Genomic DNA, 22,385 nt, shown 5'->3' with positions numbered 1-22,385 from the left:
CTCGAACACTGACATAAAGGCTTTTTGGTATTCTTTACTAAAATGCCCTCGTTTACAAATATCCCTGCCCATGGTTTGCTTGACGTCACCTGGTCGTCAAGGGGGAAAGACTCTCGCTCATTTGTAACCATCGACGGAAGAAAGTAGTTCCAACTGAATTGAAGAAATCGGGAGATGTGAGATTTTAAGGGATAGATTAAGGTAAAGGATAATGGCTTGCGTTGATGTGTAGCGATTGAAGTGGATTTGAATGAAGCAGTAAGTAAGCAGAGGCGAAGATGTTTTGAATGGCGGAGGGATGGGACAGGAGTTCCGGGCGGTGAGGCGGCCTCCCTCTCGCCGGCAGACAAGGAGCCGGCATTTTAGATCCACTCATCCTCGTGTCGGTTGCCTTCACAGACCGGTTCGCGTTCCCCTCGGTCAATCTTCTCGTTTCGATGATGCCCGGTTATGACAGAGGTGATCGCAGCAGAGACCGTGGCGGGTAAGGCGTTTTGGGGGGGAGTGAAAGTTTTAAATCCGACGTCCGTTCGCTCAATGGGCGAGGGGGAAATGCCGGGTGGCGGCGAGAGTCAGAGAGCGGCTTGTGGTCGTCTGACAGACGTAGTAACGATAGTAAAATGTGCACTTGGTGTTTAAAAGGAAAATAGTTCTTTGTGTTTAAACGCTGCCTCGACGAAGGGCTCAAGCCCGAAACGTTGGTGATGTACCGTACCTTTGCTATTGCTGCTTGGTGTGGAAAGATTCGAAAGCCAAAGAGCTGGTGGCTCACATTTCTCTTGAGCCCAGAAGTGCTGGACTTGATGGTGATGCCTGAAACGTTGGTTATTATGTATCTTTACTGTTTGACCTAAATGCACAATGTTGGAGAAGCTCAGCAGTAATATAACAAAGATGACCTGCTGAATTTCTCCAGCATCTAAATGTTCACCGTTTAGGTTCACCACTACCATTCTAAGGCATATTTGATTTGCGTTTGATCTCGAGTAGTGAGTTTTTTTTCGGACCGGTTTATCTAAAATGGTGGCTGGGACAAAATGGATCTCCCTCCCTTCCCAACAAAACGATGTGCTCCGTAAGGAGGTGGCAGTCCTTCCGAAGGGGGGGGGGGGGGGGTGGTGGATGAACGTGTCCAATGTCTGCATTTTACAGCTTCGGCAGTGGACCTCGCTTCGGGGGCAGCCGGAACGCGCCTGTGGCCGGGAGGAAGTTTGGGCAGCCGGGAGAGAAGCTGAGGAAGAGGAAATGGGATCTCAACGAGCTGCCCAAATTCGAGAAGAACTTCTACGTCGAGCACATGGACGTGGTGAACCGACCTCCGGTACGGCTAGGCTAACAGCCTCTTTCATTTGTTCACAAGGTGCTGAAATCTACAGTCAGACCACACACTGTGCCCTTGGTCACCAGCACGGGGGCAAGAGAAAAATCCAATTATAAAATTGAAAACCAGGCGCGGCCAAAGTTTTGGCCACTGACGCATATTCGTCGGTGATGACTTTTCCTAGATTATTCTCAAATGCCATAGTCACAATGTATAGTCATCGTTTCCTGCCCACTGAAATCCACATGGTGAATGATCAGATGTTCCAGTTTGCCCTTTAGGTTGTTATCTAATGTTTGGTTCCCCCTGCTGCACATTCTTATTCTGCAGTCACTTGTATCTAATTGAAGGAAATTTTACATTTTCAAAGTGATGCGGGTGCTGATTGATTTTGTTGACAATAATTTTTTGACCCCTTTAGTTAGTCCTTTTAATTTTCATTTTGCGTTTTCCTGATGTGTGTCAGTTAAGATATCAGTATTGATGCTGTTAAGTAGATTTTATATGGTATTAAAACGTTGTGGTTTTTAACTTTGGCAGCAAGAAATTGAACAATACAGAAGAAGCAAAGAAATTACAGTTAAAGGGCTTGGTTGTCCAAAACCAGTTTTCAACTTTGTTGAAGCCAGTTTTCCAAGTAAGTGTGAAATACTAATCCATCAAAACATTTACAGTCTGTCAAATTTATAGGCAAACAAACATGACCAATTAAATCTCATACCCTTGTTTAGCATTATAACGTTGTTATTGTTGCAATCTCTAAATTTGGGTGTCTTAATTTCAAAAGCAGACATTGATAATGGGAGGGCGGTAATGATGAAAGGAGATGCCTTAGAAGTGTGAAAGAGCCATTTAGACCTCTGCATGAACATCCAGGGAACAAAGGGGTGTGGATTATTTTCAAAGGATGAGATTAGTTTAATTTGACATTCTACTTGGTGTGTATGTTGAGCTGTACTTTTCTAGTATGCATGAGGAAATAAAATGTGAGATCAGTAAATTGTATCAAATTGAAGTTATGTCAGTTTTGTTAGCTGACATGGGATGAATGTCTATACACCTTATTTTTAAATTACAGAATAAATGCAGTCCTATGAAAGGTGGGGTGCTGTTGGAGTTGGCCAAGCTGCTTAGATAGGAACCAGAATTTGAAAAGTTTGACAAAATTGTCTAGGTCGTTATCTTACTAAATGTTAGTACAGTACACAGTTCGTTTCTCCATATCTGAAAATCTTGGGACTGGATGGACGTTTTGCAGTTAATTAGATTTTTCGGCAGCCCAGTAGCATCAGCAAAATACTTGAATCAGTGGTTAAACAACAAAAAACAACAGAAGGCTTTTCAAGCTTGAAATATTGTTTAATTCTTACCAAAAAAACAATGCAATCTCTGCTTACAAAATAAGATGAATGCAGATTCCTGACCCCACCCCCAAGCCTACATCCTCTCAGCTTCTGTCTTCCTGGCTGATTCTGAGCTCTGTTGTTACCAGACTGGCGCCACGTCAGACCCCTGCGTGAGCACGTCGGGTGAAATTTTTCTCAACTTGTGACATCATGTTGCTGCTGATAAAAGTTGGGGTTCGTGAAGTTTTTTGTTAACCAAATTTCAGATATGGGGAAATGTACTGTATTTATTTGCTCAGTCGTGATACAAACTTGCACTTAAACAAAAATTAAACCCTACTTCACATTTCCCTCCACAGCATATGTGTTGGATGTTTTAATGCAACAGAATTTTACAGAACCAACTGCTATTCAGGCTCAAGGCTGGCCTGTTGCTCTTAGTGGCAAGGATATGGTTGGAATTGCTCAGACTGGATCTGGTAAAACACTTGCTGTAAGTATAATGATAGTTTGGGTTATTTGTGTGACTGTTAGAAATAAACTGCAGCCTCTGACCACATGACCTTTAATTCCATCTTGTGGTCATGCAGCTTGGAAATGTTTTCCCTCTAAATCCCTGCTGACCATCAAGTAGCATCTTTCCCATTTTCTTCACCCAGCACCTGTCAACTTTATCTACTCCTGTCCCAGACTCTTTTGCTTGCCTGGATACAAAGGCCAATTTATAGATAAACACTGCTGGAAAATTTCAGCGGATCAAATAGCTTCCATCAGTGGGAGGAAGAAAAAAAGTCACCATGTGGACAGAAACTCCTCATCAGTCCTCTTGATACTTCAGATTCCAGCATCTGTGGTCTCCTGTGTGCCTTGTGCAATTTGCAGTGGTTGTTTTGCCAAAGTCATGCAGGTTGAATTAGGGAAAGCCCACAAAGTTGAGAACAAGCGAATGTCGTACAAAAACAGCACTGGTCCCGTGACATTGGAGCTGTGAGGCAGCAGCTGTGTCATGGTGCCACCCCAGCTCTGTAGGTTGGAATGATGGGAGCATGTTTGTTTTAAAGCAAAGAGCTTGCAACAGAACATTTGCCAATCGTGTTCTCTGTGGATCTAACCCAGGTTCCTTGTTTTCTCTCATGTGGCACTTCTTTGCAAATAGTCTTTTTGCACATGCTGGTTATGAATAAACCAGAATTTCCTCCCCAGTGATTGAGAACCATTACTCCAGAAACTCCATTTCTTTCTGAAAACTGCCTGATCAAAGTTTATTATCTTGGTGTTTTCAATGATGTGTGTGTGATCTGTGACTATCACCAAAGCAAGTAATGGCTGCTCAAATTGACTGACTCGATCACTGCCTAGTCTTTTGTCAACAGATATATTTGTAATCTTGCCATTCCACTGTATTCCCCACTCCCAAATTTGGTGTTGGCTTGAGTTAATTAGGGGAATTTTAATTGTACTAGTGAGTTTTAAACCCACCCCTCCCTTTCTGACTTGTCCAATTAATGTGAGTTATAATTTTCTTTTTTTTTTTTTGCAGTATTTGTTGCCAGCTATTGTCCACATAAACCACCAACCTTTCCTGGAGCGGGGTGACGGTCCTATAGTAAGTTTCTTTTATTTGATTTGCAAGTATTTTAATTGATTGAAAGTTAACATTAAATTATAAAACTATTTTTTGTAGTGTTTAGTACTGGCACCAACAAGAGAGTTGGCTCAACAAGTACAACACGTGGCGCATGATTATGGAAGAGTATCGCGTCTAAAATCAACGTGTATTTATGGAGGGGCACCAAAGGGTCCACAGATTCGGGATCTTGAGCGAGGTATTACCTTGAGTTATAAAATGTCATTTCTACTGTACTTTTATTTAATTGGCTTAACCAACTTCTGTGGTGCAGGTGTGGAGATCTGTATTGCAACACCTGGTAGATTGATAGACTTTTTGGAAGCTGGAAAGACTAATCTTAGAAGATGTACATATCTGGTACTTGATGAAGCAGATCGAATGCTTGACATGGGTTTTGAACCCCAGATTCGGAAAATTGTCGACCAAATTAGGGTAAGTGTTTTAAATATTTTTGTATATTATAGCCAGTTAAAAAAACACTGAAATGCTGGTGGAATTAGGCTGGTCTTTTCAGCATCCATAGGAGACAAAGATATTCACAATGTTAGGGGTCTGAGCCCTTCAAGGATTGAGCAGAATAAGCCTGAAGCAGAAAGTCACAGAATTCAAGCAATGGGGGAGGAATCTAGACCAACAAAAGGTGTTACTTGGATGTAAGAAATGAGGTAAGAATTTATCAATTTTGTGCGAAAGGAAACAATGGAGAGACGGGGGAGGGGGGCTGATATAAATGCCATGTGCAATAAGATGAGGTATTGGTTCTCCAATTTACAGGTGGTCTCATTCTGGCAGTGCATAAGACCATAAACAGATATGTCAGCAAGGGAATGGAATGGCGAATTGAAATGGGTGACCATTGGGAGATTAGTGCTATTGTGGCGAACACAGCTGAGGTGCTCAACAAAGTGATCTCCCAGATCATGTAGAAGGTGGCAGAGGAGGATGTGTTGGATGCGAAGGCTGGTGGGGTGGCAGGTGAGGCCAAGTGGAATCCTGTCCTTGTGTAGGGTTGGAGGGAGTCAGGGAAGATTTGTGGTTAATGGAAGATATACAGGTGAGTGTTGAGTTGATGGTGGAGAGGGAAAGCCACATTGTTTGAAGAAGGTCCTCTCTTGTCCTGGGTGTAGATGTGATGGAGGAATTGAGAGAATGGAATCCTTGCAGGATACAGGCTGTGAAGAAGTGTTGAGATAGTTGAGGGTGTCTGTCAAGTTTGTCTCCTGAGGTGGAGACAGATCGAGGAAAGAGAGTTTTGCGGGAGATGGACCAAGTGAATTTGAGGTCGGGATGGAAGTTGGCAAGTCAGAGGATAAAGTCAATTAGCTTGTCGTGGGTACATGAGGCAGCAACAAAGTATATAAAAGCTATGCAACTTAAATATTCCCTTTTAAAATGTCTGACTAATTGATCTGTTGAAAACCATTTTGAAGTTGGTTACAACTTGCTATTCAATAATTGACCAGTGGTGCTGCTGTAGAGCAGCTAAAGATGGTCTCTGAATTTACACAAAGCTCTGAAGATATTTTGAAGGACTTGGGGCCTGAAACATCAGTTATATATCTTTACCTGCTATGGGCACTATGAGACCTGTTTCTCCAGCAGTTCTGTGTTTTTATACAAATCTCCTGACTCTGGGAACATTACTTTGTAGCTTTTTTCTGCAATAGTTGTGTGCCCCACTTCCCTTGGAAGGCATTGTACAAGCATACCAAGAAACATTTTGTTCATCCTCTTCGATTTATGGAATATTGTGTAACACTTTCTCAAACATGTCCTTTCCCTAAATTGAGCAATACCTATGTAATTGAAGACCAAAACATGGCTTTTAAAAAAAAAAAAAATTTTTTTTGTCTTTTGTGGGTACAAATAAAGTGTGGTTGTGGAATAAATTTCCCCATGTATCATTATTGTATGTTCATGTTATCTCATGCTTTTTTAAAAAACTGCAGTTTATGGACTTTATTTTTCCTCTAGCCTGACAGGCAGACCTTGATGTGGAGTGCAACTTGGCCTAAAGAAGTTCGACAGTTGGCTGAAGATTTCTTGAAGGAATATGTTCAGATTAATATTGGCGCATTGGAGCTTAGTGCCAATCACAACATTCTGCAGATTATAGATGTATGTCAGGAGGTTGAGAAGGATGACAAGTGAGTAAGATGTCAATAGCAATATTTGTCTGATTGCTAGGTACTACTGAATAAACTTTTTCTACTCTTAAACATCCTTTGATCTTTTTTAATGTTAGGTACTTTACCCTTTGTGCTCAGAAAAATATTTTCCATTCCTGTCTGCGCATGGGTATACACTGACCTAGCATAAACAGAAAGCATTTTGCCCATCCTCTTTAAATGTTTTCCTTTCCATAAATTTACCAAAAAGCAGCACCTGTTTGAAAATGTTTTAAATTTAATCCAGCTTATACAGAAGCTCTCCCTCCAATACCAATTGAACTATTGTAGTGACAATGCATGAAGACTTGTAACTTGTTCTCAAAAGATTTGAAAGTACTCCCAAGTGAGTATCAGAGGGCTGGAAATTTTAAATATGTTCTCCAGGAAATTTGAAGCATCTTTGGATAAGTCAAATTTATTTCACCCTTCTGCAGAAAAGCCATTTACTGCTGGGTAAAAGGAGCATGGAAGGATTGAACAGGATTTGGAAATTTTTATCAGACATTTTAAAAGGGAATATTTAAGTTGCATAGCTTTTATATACTTTGTTGCTGCCTCATGTACCCACAACAAGCTAATTGACTTTATCCTCTGTGCTGCCAACTTCCATCCCGACCTCAAATTCACTTGGTCCATCTCCCGCAAAACTCTCTTTCCTCGATCTGTCTCCACCTCAGGAGACAAACTTGACAGACACCCTCAACTATCTCAACACCTCTTCACAGCCTGTATCCTGCAAGGATTCCATTCTCTCAATTCCTCCATCACATCTACACCCAGGGCCCATTTTGGATAAATGGTTTTATTGGAGAACCGGTCATTTAAAATAGCCCAGTAGCTACAGCAAATCACTTGAAGCAATATTTATACCACAACAAACAACAAGAAAGACTTTTTAAGCATTAAAATAAAGTTTAATTCTCACTTTAAAATGGCCACCACTGATCACCAACACTTCCCCATCGAGTCCTCGCTCATGCTGGGAGCCTGAGGTCCACTGCTGCTCCCGCCAAAAGCCCGACATCCCTGGTCAGTTAGGCTCCAAAAATATTTTGGATAAATGGAGATTTTGGATAATCAGAGTTGTACTGTAACCATAAATACAATTGAATTGTTAAATTAAGTTTACTTTGCATTAATGCCTTTCGTTAAATCTGCTTCTATAATTCTCAAATTGCCAAAACTTTTATTGCTTTGTAAATTAGATTGCTAAGGCTGATGGAGGAAATAATGAGTGAAAAAGAAAACAAAACAATTATTTTTGTGGAAACAAAGCGAAGATGTGATGAACTCACAAGACGAATGAGGAGAGATGGGTGAGCAGTTAATATTGAAACTTGATGTGAATTCATGCAGGAAGCTCTTCATTTCTTGTGTTTTAAAAAAATGTTGCTTGTGATTTGGAAATTGACAGTGCATGTATCCTATCCTTATCAGACCTACAGTATCTGAATAACTGATGTTTAGCTGAAAATTCTTGCTTTCGTAGTTTCATGATTAAGCTGTTCATTTACAATTGCTGCCTTAAGTTCTAACCACAGTGCGGTTAGTAACACTACAGCGCCAGCAATCAAAACCAGGGTTCAAATCGTGCGCTGCCTGTAAGGAGTTTGTACGTTATCCATGTGTCTGCATGGGTTTCCCCAGGAGTTCCAGTTTCTTCCCATCCTTCAAAACATACAGGGGGTTGTATGTCAATTGGGTTTAATGGGCAGCACAGGCTCGTGGGCCTGTTACTGTTCGACAAATGTTTGACAAGTACCACCTTTTTGCAGTGAGTTTTGGCAGTTGTACAGATTAAAACATTACAGTATAGTAGAGGCCCTTCAGCCCATGATATTGTGCCAACCTATATATTCCTACTAAAAACTCCCTAATTGTAACCCTTTATTTTTCTTTCATCCAAGTACCCGTCTTAACAGGCTTATTAAATGCTCTTATTTTTCCAGTCTCCACCACCAGCCTTGGCAATGCAATTCAGGCATCCACAAATTGTGGGTTTTTTTTTAATATGCTCCTGGTGTTTCTCCTAATCTTTCCTCCCATCACTTTGTACAAATGACCACTGGTGTTTGCTACTCCTTCCCTAGGAGGAAAAAGGTGCTGCTGTCTACCTTATCTAGACCTCCTCTCTTGTCCTTGTTTGCTCCAAAGAGAAAACCCTTAGCTCTGCTAACCTTGCCTCACAAGATATGGTTTCCAATCCAAGCAATGTTCTGGTAAATCCCTCTACACTCTCCATAGCTTCCACATCCTTCCTGTAATGAGGTGACCAGAAAATATTCCAAGTGTGATCTCATCAGAGATTGTAAATTGCAACATTGCATCATGAATCCCCAATTAATGAAGCCCAGCAGACCTTTGGCTGCCTTAACTATCAATGGAACCCAACTCACTATTCTTCAACCTGTTAATTAACTATGTACTCTGCCTTCGAGTTTGACCGTCCAAAATGTATCCCCTTACATTTATCTGATTGAACCTCCAGAAATTTCCCCCCTCCCTTTCCATATTACTTGGAGTATATTCTGTTCTGTTCCTGGGACTTGTCAAACCTAATGTTTTAAGATCTAGCACTTGGTCTTTCTTTTAATCTCAACTTGGTCCAACACAACCTTATTCTTTCTGACCTCACCTTGACTAAGGTCCTTTTCTCTGGTGAACACTGAAGCAAAGTATTCATTTAGGACCACATTTATGGGATAGCTTTTAAATATCTTGAGCAGCTCAAATGTCATGCACATCTTCTCAGTGGTGTTCAACATTGTGGTGATTTGAAAATGTACCATTAAAGGGCACAATGAAATAGTAATTCATTAGGTGTATTGTGCCCTATAACATCAGATGAATGGTTTTCTTGTTATGACTACCTAACAGAATAGCAAGTACAATTCATTTATGGTGTGATGAAAGATTCTACAAATTACTTGTGGGCAAGCATCTAGTTTCTATCGTAACGAAATAATGCCTGAGAAATTAAACTGCTAGGTTTAAATTAAATTGCAAGATTAATCAATTGCCAAGTTTCTTGCTATTTCTGAATTATTTCAATTGTATCATCTTTCCTGTTGTAGGTGGCCAGCAATGTGCATTCATGGTGACAAGAGTCAACCAGAGCGTGACTGGGTTCTAAATGGTAAGACATTTTCTTGCTTATAAACTTGATATTAAAGCACTTTTGAATATGCATAATCTAACTTTCCTTTTCATTCTCTGATAGAGTTTCGGTCAGGCAAAGCACCAATCCTTATTGCGACAGATGTTGCTTCCAGAGGTTTAGGTTAGTAATGCCAATCCAACTTGTGACCTTCCTCCAGTTAATTCAAAGATTTAAAGAAAGTATATCATTGCTTTCTTTAACATGTCTTTGCGTTTTTTTTTTCTAAGTTGTGTAAAGGTGCAATCTTTGTGGCAGGGCCTAGGCATGACAGTTCGAGGACTCGAGAGGGGGAAGGAGGACAAATCGATGTGATCGGCTGGCAGCTATCCAGTCGAATACAAAGATGCTGAACAGAGTATTGTGCCAGTAATCTTCAAAAGGCGGAATGGTCAACATTTACCCGCCACCCTAAAATCTGTTCTCGCCCTGGATGACGTGAAGCACTTACCACTCGTTAAATCTTTGTTCTTTTATGGTCACTCAGCATTATACCCTGGTTTCATTTTCCCCATTTTAGTTAGTTAAAATTTTTTTTAAGCTAGTTTACCAAAATAGTGGTGTGCCGAACAAGTGTCTTATTGTTAAACTTTGTTCATTGCTTCATGTTTTAACAAATGGAGAGCCAAGTTAACCTCAGTAAGATCCTTCCCAGAAATTGGTGGTGAGTACTGGCACAAATTAGTGAAAGATTGTCAATCCCACTATTAGATTGATTACACTGAATCTAGCAGCATAATGCCCTCATAATTTCTGAAGTTCCTCCCTCACCTAGTGCACATTAGTCATGTCAGGACCTGCCAAACAGAGACATTTTCTCAAGTGAACACTGGCTTCTTAGAAGTGCTTGCCTAGACAAGATGTCAAAAGGAAAATCTGAGTAGGGAGGTACTGGGGATGTAGATGTCCATTGGGTTTTGTTTAATTGTAGTCTATTTTGGTCTTGGCAAGACATGCAGTGTGGCCTGAACCCTGAGCTTCTCATGAATGTGTAGGAAGGACCTTGCCTGACTGTTCTAAGGTCCTGAATGGCACATGAAGAGGCAACAATGTACAAAGTGGCCCCAACTGTATAGAAGCATCCGGATGTCACTTGATAACATGTGGGGAGTTCGCTGACTTGGGAATGGACTAGTGAATGCATACTCCCAATGGTAAGATCTCAAAATATCTCTCTGATTTTGGGTTGTTCTTTTTTTAAGGGGAGTGTGCATTGTTTTCTCTTCCCACAGTAGTATTCCCTCAGGGTTTGAACTAAGGGTTGTTTTAACATTTGCTTTACAGTCATGATGCTACAGCTGGTTGTTAATTTGCTAACTTCTGTTTTTGATCTGACTGTTGTGGTGTGCATAATTTGCACTTGCTTTTGCAACGCTGCAACACTTTACAGATGTTGAAGATGTGAAATTTGTCATCAATTATGACTACCCTAACTCCTCTGAAGACTATATTCATCGCATTGGGCGTACTGCCCGCAGTTCCAAAACTGGCACAGCTTACACGTTCTTTACTCCTGGCAACATAAAGCAAGCAAATGACCTTATCTCTGTGCTTCGTGAGGCAAATCAGGCTATCAATCCAAAGCTAATTCAGATGGTAGAAGACAGAGGTTCAGGTAATTATGTGGCAGGATCTTTATCTTTAGATTAAGCACCATTTTGTAATTTATCTAGTTGAACTGGATTTTATTACAGGCCTTCATTTGTTGTATAATACTTAAAACTATTTTAAAAGTAAGGTGTAGAAAATTGAGTAAAATGTGTGATTTGGAGGCATTGTTAATGGGTATTAGTGGAATTTTTTTTAAAAAAGCCAAACCATTGGGAAAACAAGATCAATTAAATTAATTGAGTGGAAAAAGCCTTGGAGGATTAGATATCAGTAATAAAATTGTACGTATCCTGAGAATGGCTGCATGACCAAATTAAATTGCAATTTGGCCATCTAACAAAGCTATGTTTATGGAATGCAGATACTGGTTTGTTGGAAATGGTTAAAAGTGGAAGCTAGTTTATCTCGTTCAATCAGAAGCAGCCAATTGAGAGATGCTGTTTGACATTTAATTTCATAAGTAATCTGATGTATTATGGCAGACTGGTCCTAATTGCTAATTTTGTAATCTTGCATTTAAACAGGTCGTTCCAGGAGTAGAGGTGGCTATAAAGATGATCGGCGTGATGACAGAAGAGACCGGTTCTCTGGTTCCAACCGGATTGGAGGCTACAATGGTTTTAGGAATAGGGAGAATTTGGACAGGGTATATGGAACAGGCAGAGAGAATGGTTTTGCGCAGACTTTTGCTTCTGCCAACCAGACCACTTTTGTTTCTGGGAAATTTGGCTCCACGAACAGTTTTCCAAGTCTATCCCGGTTTGGAAATTCCAGTTTTCCAGGATCTGTGAACCAGGGAGCCAGTTCATTTGGCAGTCAGAGTCAAAATGGTTTCAAGGCTGTCAGTGGCAAGGTCCAGCAGTTTGGAAGTGCTCATTCTGGTACTAATGCCTTGCAGAGCAATGGCATTGGCCAACAGTCTGTGGGAGCTCAGTACCAATATCCACCCCCACCTTTGATGGGAATGGGCTTCCAAACACAGACCGGTTATCCTATGCCTCTTGCATATGGTGGAATGCAGAAATAACTTATTGAACTAGATGTTTTTCATTCTCTTCTAACTTGTACTGTAACTTTTGTTTGAGAGGATGAGAAAGTTCTTTAATATTAGAAACCATTGATATTGCAAGAAAGACTGCAGTGCAGCAGTAGGATTGGTGCACTTTCCCCATTATTTAATTTTTTGTTACTTTACATTCCTTGGAAATTTTTGTTAGTCTTTTTCTATTAGAATGGCAGATTAATATTATACAAGTTTAACTTATGCATAAAGTACCACAGTGTATGTAAAGATGCATGTCCTTCCAATATGGAAGTTTGAAAGTCTTGAGTTCTGTATGTATGTAACTGCCAAAGTGTCATTTTAAATAAAAAGTTGAATTCAAAAGTACATATTGAAGATCTGTTTGCGCAATTGCATTTTCTGGAGTAAATTTGACATCCTACTTTTGTTCTGATCATCTGCTGTACATTTGAAGACTACTTTCTTCCTATTTTCTATCCATGCTTGTGTTGATCTACATTCCTCTAAGTAGACATGAACCTGAACAAGAATATACTTTCCTCCAAGATTACTTACCAAGATTTTTTTGTTCAATTGTCAGGATAGGTATGTTGCAGTTTGCCAATAGTGTTAATTTAATAATTCTTGGTCCTGATGTTTCTAAGTTGCAGCCGGCCAACATCTTGGAATTGCTTGTTCAGATTAATGGATCCATACCATTTGTAACTTGTTCATCTTCATTCTGAACAAATTTGAAATCTGAGTTTAGAATTAATCTAGTCCCTGGCTTTGGCACAAACTTCTCAAACTTTAATCCTGATGCCACATGTTTTGTCAAATTACTGTGTACAAATGCATTAATTTAGTGTGCAAAGTTGGATTTGGAAGGATTCATGCATCTAAATATACTATGCTCGATTTGACTGGGGATTTTGACTGCTTCAATATTTGATATTGGAGATTTGCCATAGTTTTGTAAAGTTCAACTTTGGAAATAATGTTTATGAACATGAAATGCTACAAGTGAGATTTACACTACACAGAACTAGAAATTGCCTTCGAGTCTTGACCGTTTTAGGATCTTGGATATTAACATCACCACTACGTAAATACATTGTTTCCAATTATCTGAAACCATTTAATCGAAATTTTCCATCTGAAATTTTTCAAATTATCTGAAATTTATACTTTTATTTTGTAAGCTGATGATGTTTTAGGATAAGAATTGAACATAATTTCATGCTTGAAAAACCTGTTGTTTAACCACTGAACAAGTATTCTGCTGATACTCTGAGTTGCTTAAAGCAATTTCCCCGTTAACCGGAGTTAACTGAAAAATGTCCGGTCCCAGGTATTTTGGATAATCAGAAACCTGTAATGTGAATGCTTTAGAGCAGTAGTTTTGAAACTGCCCCCTGAAACTCTCATTTCACCTTCAACATTCCCTATGCCATAAGTGCTCTGTGATTAGAAAGGGATTGCTGAAGGTGGTATGTGAGGTATTTAATCGTACCCAATTAACACGTTATATGCGGTTTCACAACTCTAAAGGAAAGGACCAATGACAATTTTTTTCAAGCAGAATATTTCAGTAACAATTAGAACAATTGTTCTTAACCTTCCCACTCACAGACCACCTTAAGCAATCCCTTACTAATCACAGCACTTATGGCTATGAAATATTCAAGAATGTGAGTTTGGTGGGGGGGGGGGGGGGTGCAGTTTCAAAACCATTGCTCTAGAGACATTATTGTGACCAGTAACTCACTTGGCACTTTAAAGAAGAAAACTTTCCACAATTTAAATGAGACACTGAGGGTGCAGTGAAATATTTTCTGCATGCTTAATTGCAAACTAAAACATTTGAAGCCTTTGATAATCCAAATGTTGACCTGTGATTGTAGGCACATGGAGAGGGAACACATCTACCTGCATTTATCAATAGCTAGGATAAAAGGTGCCAGAAACAGGACACCTGTCTACTCTTTATCTACTCAAGGGAAAAACCGCTGACATCTGATGGTTATAATTTTGGCTTGTGGCTTATGATAAGAGTTCTTATCCAGTTTATAAATTTTCTGCCTATACCAAATTTTTCCTATCCTTTAAATAAAGACCATTCTATCAATCAAATGCTTTTTTTTGCATTGTGAGATGGTTATACTTGAATTCATCTTTGATTTTTGCCATATGTACATTAAATAGTCTATTTAGACTATTTGAAGAGTGTTTTCCTTCAACAAATCCCACCAGGTCTGTATGTATTAATTTTGGTCGATATTGTCCCAGTATATTAGCTAATGCCTTTGCCAATATTTTAGAATCAACATTGAGGAGTGATACAAGTCTATATGATGAGGGTTTAAAGGGTCTCTACCTTTCTTCAGTAGAACAGTAATTATAGCAGTTGAGAAAGATTCTGGGAAGGTCTGGGTCTCCACTGCCCAGTCCAATACATCTATCATGGGAGGTATTAATACATCTTTAAATTGTCTACTCAGGAGGAAACCCATCCTCCCTGGAGATTTGTTAGCTTATAAAGTACCCAAGACTTTCTTGATTTCTATATTGTGAAAGAGTCATCTAAATCAATTAATTCTCTTGTCTTCTAATTTTGGAAGTTCAATGTTTGTTAAAAATTCATCCATCTCATTTTCATCTAATAGTAATTATAAATAATGTCTAAAATATTTATTTCTTTTTGATTGTTATATCACCCTTTTTATTGCATTTATCGTTCTAGATGATTCCTCTGCCTTGAACTGCCAAGATAAAATTTATGTGCTCATCCTCCAAATTTATAATATTTTTTAGTTTTAATATTTATATTCTGTACATTTGTGTTATATTTCAATTTATTCTCTAACAGTCTATATTTTTCCAATTTCATCAAATCTTTCTCTAGACCACCTAGTTCTGTAGCATATTCTCTCGAGATTTTTTGTAAAGGAAATAATTTGTCCTCTTAAATAAGCTTTAAATGTAAACCATATTAAAAAGCTATTATCAGTAGAAGTGGTAGTTTAATAAAATAGTTCCGTCTCTTAATAAACTCACAAAACTTCCTTTTCAACAGTATACAAACGCCATCTGTGTACATTTTCTTGTTTTTCCATTATCGCAATAGTTAATATTGAATTATCTGATAGAAGTCTTGCCAAATATTCCATTTTTACCACTACTTTTTAACTGGGCAGACATTAAAAACAAATCAATCCTTGATGTGAATCATCTATGGTGTTAAGCTGCCTCCATACATCAATTAAATTTAAATCCTTCATAAATGATAGTGTCGCTTTTGCCCATGTCACTGTTCTGGGTGATTTATCCAGTATTGGATCGAGATTGAAAATGAAGTGTCCAACCAGTATATTTTGTCTTCCCTCTGCATTTTTTTAAAAAAAGATAGCTTTCATAAAGGCTTCATCATCATAATTTGGTGCATAGATATTCATAAATATCCATGATTCTGCATAAAGTTTACAATATGCCATTGCAAATCTTCCGACTTGATCAATTGTCTCCTAATACTATTGGTATATTTTTATTAATTAGAATTGCTGCTACTCTTGCTTTTGAGCCAAATATAGATATTACTTGTCCCACCCATACTCTTTAATTTGGCAAGTTCCAATTTGGTAAGATGCATTTCTTATAAATTTTTTAGGTGTGTCAAGTTCTGTCTAATAAATTGACTAATAAATTTTAACATTCTAAACATATTGGTTTTTCAAACAAATATTAATACTAAAACCTTTCTGATTGTTTAAATAATAGTGATCTTTCCCCTTTTTAAAAAAAAATCAATGACCCTGCCCTGATGGTGACGTAAACAGAAAATACCAAAAGCCCACGAGAAAAAAAACCTGTGGAATCTCTTGAGGAAGAAGAAACCATCTCTTTGGTGCCATCCTTTATACATATTCCTCTCCGGGCACCATTCTCCCCTTTGTCCACCTTGCTACTATTTTTCACAATTTTTCTCTCTTCTGAGCTCTCTGTGCACATTTCAATGAAGTTTACTTTTCAAAAAATAAATAAGTTTTTTTTAATTACAACTTTTACTTAGTTTCATTGTAAACTTCACATTCTTCCTCTTTGGCAGCCTTAGCTTTTTCATAAACCTCGCAGGATGTCTTCCATCTCATTCTTAGTCTTGAAAAACTGTTGATTACCTTCTGCAACTTCAACCCTCAGAGTCGTAGGGTATATCATCGAATATTTCAAGTTTTTGGAACTCATTTGTCTTTTTACATCGTCAAACTGCTTCATCTGCTTAATCAAAGTAAGACTAAAATCTTGAAATAAAAATGGCACTTTTTCATGGTCAATCTTTGTCAGACCATTATTTTGCTTAGAGCATTCATATCCTGCTTCCAGAATTGTCTCCTGTTCCCAGTAACTCAAAAGTCTTACCAGGACTAGTCATGGTCACTGATCACTGGATCTCTTGGGTCTGAGGGTCTGGTGAGCCCTTTCAGTATACAACTTTTCTCTGAACTTGTCTTCTCCCAGCACTCACCAGATCCATGTTTTGAACAAGTTCACTGGATCTCTTGATTCCTTCTTTCAGTACAATAATTCAGACATTATTTTGTCTGCTAAAATTCTCCATGTGGTCATTCTTGTCCAGCAGACCTTGTCTATCCGAGTCCCATTGTTTTGTATCTTTCTCCAAAGCTTTTAGCTGGTCTTGTGTTTTTTAACCATGTCTGTTTCTGTTTGGGTCATTCTTTCTATTCAATTATTAATTTCAGTCATCCTTTCAGTCATGTCTCCAATTACATTTTCAATGCCAAAAAATCGATTGTTCAAGTTTTCCATTTTCTCTAGGATAATTAATTTTTGTCCAGACTATCCAGCCTCTGCCGGGGTCCACTGATCCCAAAGTCACTTTTACGTCACTTCTTTTATGCTCGATGTTCCTGGCTGAGTAGAAACTTCATTATTTTTTCTCTCAGCTGCCTTGGTTTCTTAGTAGTTGTCCATATTTTAGTAAAAAATTATCAAAGTTTTAACTATCTTTTTAGTACTCTTCACCAAGAACTCAATTAAAACACCTCTGCGTGGCCTCGCCCCATTTCAATCAGAGAAGACAACCCATGGGACAGTGACCACAGTGGTGGACTAATGAGGGGTTCTGCGGCTAAAGAACCCACACTGGCAATGAGCTGTTGGTGACTTGCGGCAAGGAACCCCCGTAGGCTGCGGTCAAGGGCTCCCACCAGGCTGTGGACTGCTGGAGACGGACTTAAGACTGGGTGAAGGGGGTACCAGGTATCAGAAATGGAAAGCATGTGGGTGCCGAAGGATTCCTTATCATGTCAGATCTGGAGCTCGGAATGATCTCTGTGGCTGCAGAAGTGCTGGAGGCGCATCCATGAACACTCGGTGACTCTTGCTTTTATTTCTCTAAAATGACTGTAGGCATTTCAAACAATTTTTGCCAATAGAGAATCTGCCTTATGCAGATAAAAGGCAGTTTCGTGCGTTATGAGCGCAGAGGACCCCAAAACACAGCATCAATAGAAATTCACCAAGAGAAATTATTACTTAAACAAAAGTTGCTTTTAATTATCCTTAAACATGAAAACAGGATCAAACTTTAATTTATTACTATTAACTGCTTGTGTATGTAATGTGTGTCTAAGTTCAGAAAAGTTATTTGATTCACAGACCAATCTCACTTCTCACTCCTCCACCGGTATCAGGCAATTCTTATATTGTGCACAGAATTTAACATTTATGAATCTTCACCAGGCTTTGGTGCTTGAAAGGTAAATGGTTTCTGCACAAAAAGATTCTTGTTGGTTTTCAGAGAGAGATTTGTTGCTTGTTGGCTTCTGATCAGCCACATGAGTGTCTTGCCAACTTGCCCTATCAGGGTTTTCCAGATGATCACCTCTTTCTTTCAGTTCACCACAGAGTTCCTTTTCTGTTTCCCTTATTTCAAGTGAAACAGACAGCTGGTCCGCTCCTCTTGTATGGTCCACGAGGGCTTTGAACAGGCTGAACTAAGAACTCACAACCTGTCTTCAAAATGGGGTTTTTCCTTTAGAGAATGGGAGAGAAAAGGGATCAAAAGAATAGAAAATTGTTTTTCGGGAAATAAATTATTATATTTTGAACAAATGAAGTACAAATATGGTATAACTCACGGTACAATGTTTGCAGACCACCAACTGAAAACCTACTTGAAGGACAAATTGGGAAGCAGGCTAAGGTTACCAGAAGGAAACAGTTTTGAATATGTGATTACAGACACAATGATAATTAAAAGATTTATAACAAACATGTACATCAAACTGAAAGATAACGACATAATAAGCTGTAAACCCAAACAAAAGTGGGGACAAGATCTAAATATAAAGATTTGAAACATGGGAAAAGCTATGCTCTGGAACTATGAGAAATACAATAAACATGAGGTTACACATGATACAATATAATTGGTTACACAGTCTCTACACCACGCCCCAAAAGTTAAATAAATGGGATCCAACAGTATCAGATGTTTTCGCTGTAAGGAGGAAACGGGAACAACAGTACATGCAATTTGGGCATGTGAGAAAGTGGAAAAGTTTTGGGAAGATCTAAATCAGGTATTAAATAAAATCATGAAAAGCAACATACCAAAAAATCCATAGATCTTCTAAGTAATATAAGAAGTAAAGAACTTGGCCTTGATTTGGATGGAGCACAAAAAAGATTTATTATGATAGCCTTAGCTGTAGCAAAAAAAATGTATTATGTCAACCTGGAAATCAGAAGATCGACTGAGAATACAGCAATGGTACATAGAAATGAATAAATCTATTCCATTTGTTAGAAATAGAAATACCTTAACAGAAATTGCTCGAGACAAAAATTGAGAACAAAGAACATTTATTATAACAACAATGCAAAGTTGGGTGCTTCCCCTTACCCTGGGAATACATACATACACTGGGGCTCACCCAACTTTTATACAGTGAATTTCAGTATCAGAATACCCTCCCCCTTACATTCTTCTGCCCGCTGGATGGCAATCCTTCCTGCCTACGTGCAGTTTCAGTGGACTTGGAGGACCAGGGGGTATCCTGTCGGTGTCTTCTCATGTCATTATCCCCATTGTCCTTATTCATAACCTTGCCCTCGTCCCCATTCACATCTTTCCAACTCTCAGAGCTACAGTCCCTTCATATGCAGAGTTCGCTAATCCTGTCTAGGGTTTACTAATTAAATATGCATAACTTGATAAATCAGTGTATGGCTTACTAATTATATATGTAGAACTTGGTACTTCTGTCTAGGGCTAGGAGACCCTTATCTCATCCAGACTATCTCAACTTCCTACATTCTATTATTCCTTACCTCTCCTTATCTTATTCATACGGTGGGCTCACTGATACTGTCGAAAGGACTAGAAGGTTCTTATCTTACATAGGCTGACTCTGCTTTCTGCATCCTAATTTCCATGCTTAGCCTGTTCATACTGGTTTAATCCATCACTCCATGTGTCTGTACTCGTTTCCCCATCTTTCATATTTTTATGTCAAGTTTACTCATCTCTCACACTTTGGAAAAAAAAAACATAATTTAAGAAATAACATCACAGTATTCGAACAAATTTGGGAACTGTACATGGAACACAACAGAGAGGGGCTACCGCGGACCTCCACCCCTAAAATGATAGAATGAGAAGACAAAATGAACTGATCCAGTGTGTAAAAGTAGATGACACAAATTTCTTGTTTATTTTCATTGTGTGATGACATTGTTTAATGGGTTTAATGTATCGTATATGTTGAAAGTTGAGTGGGTGGGGAGGGAGGGAGGGGGAAAAATGATACTGTATATTCAAGAGGGAAATGTTTATGTGTATTTTGGTCAGTATGGTTCATAGTGTAAAAAAAAACCAAATTCTTTAAAAAAATTGGGTTTTTCCTCCATGTTCCAATCCCAGTTGCAGCTGCTGAACTGTCGAACTGAATTTTCTCTCTCTCTCAGAGAAAACCACCTGACTCTCTTAGAATAGCGAAATGCACTCAGACTGCGGCTCCGGACCTAATCTTCCCACTTTGTCCATCTGTTGCTTTCCAAAACAAGAATCCATTACTCCACAGCAGGTAGGTCCAATTAACACCTACTTGTGAAGTACTTAAAGGCATTCCTCAAACGTTTTTACAAAGGCACTCGCCTGGACTGTGGCTTGAGCAGAGAGAGCTCTGGCATTTTAAATGAGATCTGTGTTGAAGTGTTTGTATGTGACCTATGCTTAAAAAACCTATTTCCTTTAAAACATATCAATATAAAATATAATATAATCTGTCATACGTGTAATATTGCACTGTCTTCATTACATGACAATACATTGAATCTTGGATCTTGAGAATCAACCACAATCGGCTCGAGCAAAAATATTTGGAGAACCGTTTGAAAGTATAAATTCATAAAAAGCTAACCTTACCGTCTGTGAGAAATAATAATGACCACAATCAAAAGCTACTCTCTTATAGCTTGTTTGTGAGTGGATGATCTCCATTCACACCGTTTCCCAGGCAAGGTGCAACCCGTCGCCAGAGGAAACGGCACTTGGAAGCACGCATGCGCAAAACGGAGCGTCGCCGCCGCCGCTGTATCCCAGGAAGTGACGACAGTGAAGTGGCGAGGCTGTCGGGAGGTGAGTTTAACGCGTGTCTGTGCTGCGGTTTCTGTCGCTGCACATTATACAGCTCTGGGGCTTTTTTTAAAACAGCTGTGGATGTATTTTCTTTAAAAACAGTTTGTTAATATTTAATCCCAAGAAAGAAAAGTTGGGAGATTGGACTCCCTTGTTCTTGTGCAAGTAATCCGGATTCACCAACTGCTGTTTGTGTTCCTTGTACTATCTCCCTGAGTGCAGTGGGGGGGGGGGGGGGGAATAGTGTAATTAGGAGCACTGATGCCCAGTGACCTATACATTCAGATTCAACAATCTCTTGATTTCAAATCACTCATGGTCTTGCTTTTCTTCGATTAGATCAGATGTTATTTAATGGCATGTAATAAATCATATAATACACAAAAATGCCTTTAGTCTGCCATAAGGCAGATTTAAGATTAGCCATTAGCATTGCTTGGTGCCCATTACAGTCAGAGAAAGAGAAGCAAAAAAGTCACCAAGTAGCCAAAGTGGTAGTTGCAGGCTCGATTTTAATATTTAAGGAAAAGTTGGATAGGTATATGGATGAGAGAGGTCTGGAGGGTTATGGGTGCGGGTCAATGGATTAGGTCGGAGAAGGTGTTCGGCATGGACTAGAAAGGCTGAACTGGCCTGTTTCTATGCTATAATTGTTATCCATGGATTCGTCTTCGGCGCTCCCACAGCCTCTGCAGCTGTACAAGACTCCAGTTCAAGCAGTCGGCAACACGAGCCCAGATCAAACCTCTGACCCAAGGTCCTTCTTGCCCTCAGCATTCTCTCAAATCCTGGTTCCGGAGCCCAGTTCTCATGAACCAGCAGCCCGCAGCCTCCTGTGAGACCTTTGTCCTCAAGTCGCCAAGAGCTTGTGTGGGTTCCTCACCTGCAAGTCACCAACAGCTCGCCTGTATCCTTCAGATGTCGAGCCAATTGCTTGTCCGCCGCGGTGGTGACTGAACTTAGGGTTGTCTCCTCTGCTTCTCCTTTTCAGTGGGTTGTATTCTCCCCATTACTGTTGCCCTGTGCCAGTCTGCTGCTCCCCCAGAATCTGCATACACCCCCTTGAGACCAGTGCTGAACACAGGCACCACTATCCTGGGCCCATACCCTGTGGTCACAGGATTTTAAAATAAAACACCATTGATTTCTTTAACGGACTGTTTGAAGCCTGTACAGAGCCATCAGCGGGGAGCGCTGTGTCCTCTTCCCACTCTCCCTGTGTTCTCAGCAGCGCCATTACATGGGGTTGCACGAAATACCAATTCCCCATCATACCTGGGCTTCCCATCCCCATTGTACCAACATCAATGTTAAAGCCTCAGTTGTGACTTTAAATTATTTCACTCTCCAGCAAGCCAAGCAAATGTAAATAATTTTACACTTCTCCTTTTCTGGCTTTTTGTGAATTCAGTTTCTGCTGACCTGACTTGTACAAATTGTTCCCAAAAGCTCTTTAATAACATACATGTCTGTTAGCATAATTC

General features: G+C 39.4%; 1 protein-coding gene and 1 long non-coding RNA gene across 2 annotated transcripts; one reads left to right on the top strand and one right to left on the bottom strand.

Moving 5' to 3' along the window:
* Positions 1–120: 120 nt before the first annotated feature.
* ddx5 (DEAD (Asp-Glu-Ala-Asp) box helicase 5) lies at positions 121–12,626 on the top strand. Its single transcript, XM_069929740.1, has 14 exons — positions 121–201; positions 400–484; positions 1,153–1,321; positions 1,862–1,958; positions 3,027–3,160; positions 4,208–4,273; positions 4,352–4,493; positions 4,569–4,729; positions 6,272–6,444; positions 7,674–7,784; positions 9,543–9,604; positions 9,689–9,748; positions 11,016–11,240; positions 11,761–12,626. Exons 2-14 carry the CDS (start codon positions 438–440, stop codon positions 12,261–12,263), a joined length of 1,950 nt encoding a protein of 649 aa, XP_069785841.1. The 5' UTR covers positions 121–201; positions 400–437; the 3' UTR covers positions 12,264–12,626.
* LOC138759411 (uncharacterized) lies at positions 7,361–20,834 on the bottom strand. The gene is made up of 3 exons (XR_011354822.1): positions 20,689–20,834; positions 12,816–12,981; positions 7,361–7,556 (listed from the first exon to the last, which is right to left on the bottom strand). It is a non-coding gene; the product is annotated as an uncharacterized lncRNA (long non-coding RNA).
* Positions 20,835–22,385: the final 1,551 nt, after the last annotated feature.

The sequence above is a fragment of the Narcine bancroftii genome, chromosome 3 (assembly GCF_036971445.1).
Source record: "Narcine bancroftii isolate sNarBan1 chromosome 3, sNarBan1.hap1, whole genome shotgun sequence".
Taxonomy (NCBI): Eukaryota; Metazoa; Chordata; class Chondrichthyes; order Torpediniformes; family Narcinidae; genus Narcine; species Narcine bancroftii.
Note: the sequence above shows the minus strand (reverse complement) of the source record. Positions and strands in the feature narration are given on the sequence as shown.

Excerpts from the sequence above, each read along its gene's own strand:
- ddx5 (XM_069929740.1), top strand. The coding sequence starts at position 438 with ATGATGCCCGGTTATGACAGAGGTGATCGCAGCAGAGACCGTGGCGG. Across the intron at positions 3,161-4,207 it reads GATCTGGTAAAACACTTGCT|TATTTGTTGCCAGCTATTGT; the intron begins GTAAGTATAATG and ends TTTTTTTTGCAG. Across the intron at positions 6,445-7,673 it reads GAGGTTGAGAAGGATGACAA|ATTGCTAAGGCTGATGGAGG; the intron begins GTGAGTAAGATG and ends TTTGTAAATTAG.